General features: G+C 43.8%; 2 protein-coding genes across 2 annotated transcripts; both read left to right on the top strand.

The window, feature by feature from the left end:
* Nucleotides 1-1,233: 1,233 nt before the first annotated feature.
* On the top strand, nt 1,234-2,265 carry LOC122010571. The gene has a single exon (XM_042567092.1). It carries the CDS (start codon nt 1,234-1,236, stop codon nt 2,263-2,265), a length of 1,032 nt encoding a protein of 343 aa, XP_042423026.1.
* A 2,846-nt stretch (nt 2,266-5,111) lies between these two features.
* On the top strand, nt 5,112-6,967 carry LOC122011622 (probable RNA-binding protein ARP1). Its single transcript, XM_042568003.1, has 6 exons — nt 5,112-5,241; nt 5,327-5,518; nt 5,606-5,789; nt 5,894-6,062; nt 6,446-6,485; nt 6,559-6,967. Exons 2-6 carry the CDS (start codon nt 5,351-5,353, stop codon nt 6,760-6,762), a joined length of 765 nt encoding a protein of 254 aa, XP_042423937.1. The 5' UTR covers nt 5,112-5,241; nt 5,327-5,350; the 3' UTR covers nt 6,763-6,967.
* Nucleotides 6,968-9,434: the final 2,467 nt, after the last annotated feature.

Raw genomic sequence — 9,434 nt, forward strand, 5'->3', positions numbered from 1 at the left:
CAGTAAGTACAATGGCAAATGGCAGATGGCTCCCGCCCGAGATACGAAGGTTTCTATAACGTGCAAGATCCCAATGCCCAATCACCGTCGGCAGATAGCCGCATTCTGCGGCTTCTTTATGGGACTACCAACGGGCCGAGGGCTAAGGCCCAATTATCGCTAACACGTCATAGTTTTTTTTTTTGTTATTTGTTTTTTTTTTCCGGGTAATACATAAATCTAAACTAACATAACGTTTCTCAAATATAACCAGAACTTAAAAATAAAAAATTAATTTACCTTTTTAAATATATTAGATTTAATTTCTATTGTAATTCTATCTCATCCATGTAGCATTTTGTCATAACAGAAAAAAAAATATATATCGGAGACATGTAGCTGAAGATGGCAAACTGTTCCCAATTCCTCCCAATCAAACTCCTACTCTTTATTCCAGTCAGACTTTGGTCAGACAGTTAGGATTAAAATAATTTAAAAATAGTAAGATACCTAAATCTTGAAGGATAAAAGTCAAAGACCCACTAACTATTTTGACAACAAACCCGGAATACCTTCAGTCTTTTAGTTGGATTTGAGTGGGGATTTCGGGACCCACTCAGCCACCGAACAGAGTCTAATCAGTGGAGTAAAATAGTACTGTTAGTGGCATTGAATAAGATTAGTCCGGTTGACAGCTGAGATTGGACCACCTCGTGCTAGGTGGGAGCTGGACAATGTGACTTTGAAGCATCCAATGGGAATCGAATCCAACTAGACTGACCCAAACGCGACATTATATATACATGAACAAAAATACATGATAATAATGTTGTATTAAATGGAAATGTTAGATCTGCATTGTGATAGGATAAGTGCCAATACCAAACTTTGGTAGTGGCATGGCTGATCCATCCGATCACACCTGACGACACCCCCACCATACGTTAATTTGCTACCCAAACACAAATCAATGAACTTAGGAATGAAATGAAAATAAAAAATAAAAAATTATTTTTAATTATTTACTTTTATTAAAGATACTGAGTTAATAGCGAAAATATATTTATAAGCAGTAGAAGTAGAAGATAACAAGGAGAAGACCAAATCTTATCTGCTGCCAGTACAGTTTGCACAGTCCATCAAGCACAGAACTTAAAAGCTCATGCTACGACCACACTCCACCACCCCTGCCATAGCTCTGCCTCTCCTCTTCCGCCGCCGCCTCCTCCTCCTCTCGCCGCATCCAAAATGCTGATGACCGGCGGTGTCAAGGTCTCCTCCAGCCCTGGAAGGGAGAAGCTGCCCCCACCGATCGGCCTCGCGCGCCTGCTGTACGGCAAGGCCATCGGAAGCCGTAGCCGCGGACGCTCCGCCTCCGCCGCGCGGTCCAGCCCCATGTTCGTGTCGCAGAGTCGGAGCCGTGGCCGTTCCGCCACGGCGGCGGTGGAAGTGGCCGCCGCCGCCGCCGAGGAGGGCGAGCCTTCGTCGCCCAAGGTCACGTGCATCGGTCAAGTCCGGATGCGTAACAAAAACAGGACACCGTGGGGGAAACATAGGAAGGCGCCTTCGGCCAAGAAGCAGAGGAGTCACTCCTGCCTCGTGTCCTGCCACTGCTTTCACAAGGCTTTCCTCTGTGTCGTGTTTAAGACGCCCCCTGGCGGCGGCGGTGGCCGACACCGTCTCTGGTTATGGAGGCGGAGATGGAGCTGCATCCAATCCGGCCGGAGCGAGGAGTATAAAGAGAGGAAGAAGCTGGATCCGGTTAAGTCGCCACAGCTACCGGAGTTTATCACGTGCGCTACGAAGGAAGCGGATAAAAAATACGACGACGGCGAAGGGGGAAATGGGGAGGCGGTGGTCGTGCGCGAGGAGCCACCGGTGCCTTTGTCATCGGAGACGACATCGTCTTCTCCGCCGAAGAACGCTCTCCTCCTGATGCGCTGCCGGTCAGCGCCGCACAACCGGGCGTCCTCGCTCGCCACCGGCCGGTTCGCGTTACCTCCAGACGAGGAGCTCGTGCAGCAGTCCGCTGCCGGAGAAGAAACAACACAGGAGGCGGCGGCGGAAGCGCAAGCGGAAGAGGAACATCAAGTAGAGGACGACGAGGCAAAAGGGTCAGAATCTCAGCGGCTGTTAGTGCTGCCGCGGAGCAAGTCAGAGCCGGCGTGGCGGGCGGCGGCGAAGCTGGCTGTCCCGGAGGCCGCCTCCTGCTTCTGGCCCGCCCAGGTCAACGACAATCGGCTTCACTACTCGAGCCCCACCCACGTCCCCTCCCCACCACAGTGATACCTCTGTTTTTTCGTTCCCGTTCCAATGTAATAAAATATTGTTCAATTAATATCACTTCTTTCCTTCCTACATCTATTGCTACAATTAATTATTGTCGCCGACCGAATCAAATCAAATGGAACCAGGAAAAAAAACATGCACTGCACGAGTGGTGGCAAGGCGAAACGTGGTGGTTCTCGTGATCCCTCCGGGCTTCTGTAGTGGCTTTGGATCATCGACCATTGGGATGAAAGCATGAAGACACTCACACAACGGGGAAGAAGGCAAAGCGTGGCCGTACGCCTCGGGAATGCTAGTAAACTGGAGATCGTCCAGTGTTCTCTCGTGTCGCCGTGTCGCCCGGCCAAGTCTTATGTTACGTCTTAATTTTCTTGCTTTGCTCTGTTTCGAGGCAGGAAGGATGAAGAGCTCTGCCAACGGCGCGGCGCGGCGCGGCGCGGCGCAGGAGGTGGATGGCAAGTGCTGGGTGTGGGCCGGATTCGGTCCGGTGGTTGATTTGATGTTTCGTGAGGTGTCTGTGCGGAATGGAGTAAGTGTTCGTGATGGGTCGCTCCGATGACGACGGGTCGACCCAATTGGGCACCGACTGAATGAGACGGAACAATCCGGCGATCAATGTGGTGGGATCCGTGTTTTGGTTTCTTAAAAAAATGTAAATATTTATTGATTTATTTTCAAAAATTGTGAATTTTATTTTTTTCTAAAATAAAAAACGTAAATCTAACTTAGTTTTATTTAGAGAGTAGGATTGATTCCAGCCTTATTCTATCGATAATTGGGCTTGACTCGGATGAATCATCTCAAATCGGACCATGCTCCACAGGTTCAAAATCCGGTCCACGGCCTTGCGGTTAAAATGGGCCTTTAAACTATGCTTGGATTGCAATAACCCACAAAATGTCAAATTAGCGTTGCAGGCTTTTAAGTTTAAATCAACAACGTTAGCAACAAAATAGCCAATATTCGCATGGTTACTAAGAGTAGTTGCATTAGTTATTTAATTATGCACGGATTTAGGTTTTTCTTTTCCAGATAAATTTGGATGGGGAGTCCTTGGTGTTTTGTGGTTCATTGTAATATCTATTAGATCTGTGGTGCAATTAGAGGGAAAAACTGTAAATTTGATACATCAAATTGATTGAATTTTACCATTTTGAGACATTATTGCACCAAAATTTGATTAGTAGATTGAAACTATGAATCATTTCATACTGCCTTGATACATTTTTTTTTTGTTCATCTGGCTCATATTTTAGCAAATAACTAAAATATATATGTCTCTGTATTCACGTACCAGAAGCTGCTTGTGCACTTATTTTGGCACGTGGAGATACTAATTGCTAGATGACTATTGCATATTCAAATACTTTTTGAACTTTCATTTTAGTTGACCATCTTTCTTTTTTTTGTTAAGGTTTGGACTGATATCACATAGTTGATTGCTTATCTTAAAATAGTTTCCATGCCTCTATTATTCTAATTACTACTTTTCAAGATTCCAACTACTTGAGTTTCCTTCATGTGGACTTCCCCTATTGAGCTTTATCATTATTAAACACAACAAGAGTGATCACCTATCTACAGCTATACTCAATGTGGCAAGAGTGATCACCTATATACAGCTATACTCAAAAAATGATAAGTTTAGCTAGTCCTGAAGTGATCAGTACGATTTTATGAAATTTTTCTACCGATCATCAGAGTAAATCGAGAAGTATTCTCGATAGACAATCCAGAAGTTCAACATCCTTTAATTACACATCCCATTTGAAGGAATATACAGCTATATTCAAGATCTTAAGGGTGGAAGATCAATGATCCTTCTGCCAAAGATCATTCAGCTCTTACTTATCTAGGTGGTTTTCTTCATCTTGTCATTGATACTTCAAAGTCGAGTGATTCTTTATTCCATTCTTCGATTATAAATTTGGCATGAGAAATTATTTAGTTTTGGAATGTGGCAAAGTCCTCAGATCGCAGGAGACACTTAACATGGTCCAAAAAAAAACTGACCTGTACGAGCCACAACAATGGAATCAGTCCTCCCCATGGTGGAGGTCGGTGCCATCATTGGCCGCCTGTGAACCAGCTCATTTCCGTTCCATAAATTATTGAATAACCACCACTTTTGGTCTTCACTCTTCACCACTTGCCACTTTTCCTCCCTTCTTTAATTTTCTCAGCCAGCTCACTAACCAGTTGCTCCAGCTAACTCACAGCTCGAGTTTCTCAGTTAACACTACAAGCCCACCATTCTCTCCCACACAACAACTCGATCGTCTCCTCCTGTAGATTTTGTTCCACGGTTGTCCACCTTATGACCTTAGAACAGAGCAGCAGGATATGGCGAAGCAATAAAGATAAGAATCTAACAGCTGACCACTCAGAAGTATTCAATTTTACTAAGTCGAAACGATCGAGCAGTGCCCGATGTTTAATCCTCGTTTTGTTCGATGATAGTGTCGCCGGAAATGGCGGATTCCAAATTAACTGCATGCCCGTTGCTGCACGCAGTCTGTCGTTATTTGATCCAACAGCTTGTACGTGACTGGCCAAGCCATGAATACTCGATTAGTTTATATTAAGTTCCAGCTCTTGAGCTGGTCCGTACTCTCACCCCTAACATGATTCTCATGATTTGGTCCGAGCTTAATGCAGGGCTTCATGTCCTAATTACTGAGGGAAAAAAAAAACAAAATAATAAAAATAATTAGAAAAAACAGGGGCAGGTGATCACGTGCCTGCCTGGTGTACAGCATGGATCCCTGGTTTAGCTTTCTGAAGCTTCCTTCGATCGATTCACTCGATTCGGTCCAGAAGAACTGGGAAGCACGTTCCTCGGAGTGCCCATGTCTTCTCTGCTTAATTTATCCTCTTATATTCACAAAACATGCATTCCTTTTAACTTCCATCGAACACCCTCAAATCAAACCAAGCTGTAGCAGACTAGCAGTAGCATCGCCAACACACCCTGTCTCTTCCCTTCCTCATAATTTATAACCCTTCCCCCCTCCTCCATTCCGCCATTAATTCATCACTTCACAATTCGATTGTGCAGTGTCCGTGGTGGAAGGATTCGCGAATGGGGCAGCAGTTTGGGGACACGACGCTGACCAAGGTGTTCGTGGGAGGGCTGGCGTGGGAGACGCGAGAGGAGGCGATGCGCGAGCATTTCGACCGCTTCGGCGACATCCTCGAGGCCGTCATCATATCCGACAAGCACACCGGCCGTTCCAAGGGCTACGGCTTTGTATGCATTTTAATCTTATTTCCTTTAAAAGATGTAAATAATGTTTGTCGTTAAGTTGGCTTCGACGCCTGCCTCTGCGAACGGCAGGTGACGTTCAAGGAAGCAGAGGCGGCGAAGCATGCGTGCGAAGACGCGACGCCGGTAATCAACGGCCGTCGCGCCAACTGCAACCTCGCTTCCCTCGGCGCCAAGCGAGCTGGCCACCGACCCGAGCCTCCGTCCACTCGGGTGCCGCTCTCCGCTCACAGCCAACACCACCAACCGCCACCAGGTATCGCGCGCCGTCCCATGCGAACCAATATATGCGCCGTCTTTTAAAAAGAGACCGTTTGGGTGAAGCGATCTTTATTCTTTATTGTGCTCGACATGGCGAAGATATGGCGATGGGACCCAGAGGAGTGTCATCGGCGCCACCGCCGCCGACAGCAGCAGCGCAGTGGTACTACCGCGTCCCCTCCATAACGCCGCCGCCATCGTCGCCTCCTCCGTTCCAACTCCATCACTACCACAATGCGCTCCCATTCTACCCCACCGCCGGCTACAGGTAAAGAATCTCCTCCGTTCACCTTATCCCGGTGCCGGTCAAGAGAATCCACCGGATTCCGCTGGCACATGCACAATCAGCGCCCCTTGTCGCGTGGCACAGGAGCACACCACGTGATTTCTGACCCGTTCTGGGTCGGCCGAATTGTACCGCCGGAGCTCCCGAGCCATAAACCAGTAGAGCAAATTTCACATTTTAACCCGTTTTTTAAATCCCAGCCAGCCATTTAGGATCAACTTTATGCCTCTGTTAAATTCCATGCACCAGCGACGACAAATCGTAATTTACTAGATTCCGAAAGAGACCACGAAACAGTTAGAAAACATCACATGGCTTCTGTATTTTGGATCGAGACTCATCAATTCTTTGGCTGACTTCTCCAGGTACTCTCCTCGTTGCATCACAGACTTCAGTTACAACGGGGTAAATGACTAGTTAATAAATGAAAATTCGAAAATTTTAAAAGTAAAAAAAAAAATGATCTTGATTTGAGCAGAGGATGGGACATACTGGTGGATTGGTCGCTGCTGCCGGAACGATGCCAGTGTATCCTTTGTACCAGTTCCAGCAGCATCAGCCTCCCTTCTTCCATGCCCCCAATGCTACTACTGCCGTCGCCACCGTGCCGTCGGCCATCCAGCCTGCTCCGCCCACAGATCGGTCATCTCAATTCAACCACGGTTGTCACATTTCCTTGTGAGTTTATGGTTGGTAATCATACACCAAAACGAAGAAAGACCAAGAAAACTCTTGTGTAGGGTTTAGTTTGTCATCCTCTAAGCTTCAGGCACTGGCAAGAAAATGCTTAGATCAGTCTGTTTCTGTGAAAGAATAATGGTATTGTTGTAGAATAGGAGTTGTTCATTTATCCACAAACACAATAAAACTTCTTCAAATTGCCCCTTTGTAATGAGGCATTCTATCATCACTTAAACTTTCTTCCACAGCTGAACTTCGATGACATTGAAACCTTTTTTTTAATTGTTTAAGATTAACTAACATTATTGTTTTTATAATTCATGTAAAAATATTAATAGAGTAAATAAATTTTCTCATAAACAAATTGAATTGTGACCTGGTACTCAAACTTATTTATTTACAAACTTTTGTCAAGTTGATAAATAAGGTTTAGAGAATTAGATTTATAATTAAAATTTTAAATATGTTAATATATAAATTTATTTGTAAATTGTCACAAGTTTTATATTAAGTTTATTATTTTATATTAAGTTTTATGGTAAACTCATAATGTTTTTGCCCCGGCTATTTCCTCAGTTGGTATAATCATCCTCAAGTTAAAGTTAACCAATTAACTAAACTTAAGTTGGCTCAAGATTAAGTTGACTTGAGCTTAAATTTCGATATTTGATAATATGTGAAAAAGAAGTCAAGTAGGTCAAGGAATGACTGAATACTTGTCTAGAAAAATTATAACTGAAACTTAGGTAACGAAAAGTCCTGATGGTTATATAATGAAAAGTCCTAACACAAGACTAGGCAACGGAAAGTCCAAGTGGGTCGAGAATCGCACTTTGACAAAGGAAAGCCCTAACTGTAGCTAGACAAGGGAAAATCCTAGTTGAGGTTAGACAAGTTGGAAGTCTACCGAGTGACTAGTCCTAACTGTGGTTATGCAAAGAAAGTCCAAGTAGATCAAGGAGGATCACATGTTGGTAAAGGAAAATCCTAATTGCAGTTAGACAAGAGAAAGTCCTAACTGAGGTAGGCAGAGTGGACGTCCACCAAATGACTAGTCCTAACTAGAGGTTAGGAAAGAGGAAAATCCAAGTGAGTGAAAGAAGACCACACTTAGTAATCAGAAATTATAGCGGGGCTAGGCAATGAAAAAGCCCTGACAGTTCAAGGTTGACTAGATGCTAAGTAACGGGAAGTTCTAACGAGTTACGATTAACTTTGGGGTTGGACAAAGAAACTTAAACTTGAGTTCAGAGTTTAGGGTTAAGTAATCGACTAGCTTAATCGATTAAGCCAAGGTCAATCGTGCCTAATCGATTGGGGCCTACTCTAATCAATTAGACAGAGTGTCTTATCTATTATTGGGAGTGTTTTGTGAAAACACAGTGAGGGTCGGAATCAATTGGGCTTAATCTAATCGATTGGACAGGATTTCTCACTAACAAGGGCAATCAATTAAGGCAATCGATTGACTTGAGACTCACGAGAGAACATAGGCTTGGTGAATCGATTAAGACAATCAATTGACCCTTTCCTAATCAATTGAGCTAATCGGTTAGGGTCTTTGTCGTGAGAGAACAAAGAGCTTGGGAATGGCAATCGATTAGGCTATTTTCTCTCACAAATAGAAAGCTTTTGAATTGATTGGGGTGATCAATTAGAGGTTGCCGAATCGATTGGTATGACTCATCAATCGATTAGGAGTTTGAAAAAGTGTCATTCTGCAGGTTGTTGAATGGTCGGCTGACGTAACAATCAATTAGAGGAAAGCCTAATCGATTATGAGGCGAAATATAGTTCAAACATTGTCCATATAAAGGGGAGTTCGTCTAGGATTTTCGCCGTCGATTCTTGGGTGTTTGAAGAAGAAGTGTTGCTACATTTTTCACCACTAAGAGGCAATCCAAAGCAATAAAAGAGCAAGCAAAGTAAGGTTCATATTGTAAAGTAGTTTTCTATTTCTTTTGTAACCTAGTTTTAGTTTCTTATTTGCATTTCTTGTGATTGAGCTTGCACAAGCCTTCTCCGCCTCCAAGAAGGAGGTTTTCATAGTGCATATGTGAGAGTGAGGAGTGGACCCTTGAATTAGTCATCTTAAGAAGGTGGACACCATGTAAAATGAGAGGTGTTAGCATTATGGAGTCTTTGCTTTGAGTTTCCGCTACAAGTCATCATCGAAGAAGTGAACAAAGCTATTCACCCCTAGCTCTCTACGTGTCCTAATAAGTAGTATTAGAGCAAGACCACTCTTCATTGGACTAACCGCCAAAAGAAGTAAGAGGTAAAGGAAGAAGAAGAAGTTGAAAGTTGAAGCCCAAAATTTTAACAAGTTAAAGACTCATCATCAAGGAGCTTAATTTCAAAATGAATTTCCAAGATAGATTTGGATATGATATCCGAACACCTCCACCATTCGAAATGAAAAGTTTTGATCTTTAAAAATCAAGGGTCAAAAATTTCTTCATGATGGACATAGAACAATGGTTTGCTCTAATAGAGGGATTTCAAGCTCCAATGGATAGCAAAGGGATTCTCCTCAAGAAGAAGAAATGGATCGAGGAGCAAATCAAGAGATGCAAGGTTAATGACAAGGTAACTAAATTGTTAGTTAATTTATTGTCAAGCATCATCTTGTGCAAAATTGGAGAATATCAAGATGTCAAGGAACTATGGAGC

This window comes from Zingiber officinale, chromosome 8A (assembly GCF_018446385.1).
Source record: "Zingiber officinale cultivar Zhangliang chromosome 8A, Zo_v1.1, whole genome shotgun sequence".
NCBI classification, from domain to species: Eukaryota; Viridiplantae; Streptophyta; class Magnoliopsida; order Zingiberales; family Zingiberaceae; genus Zingiber; species Zingiber officinale.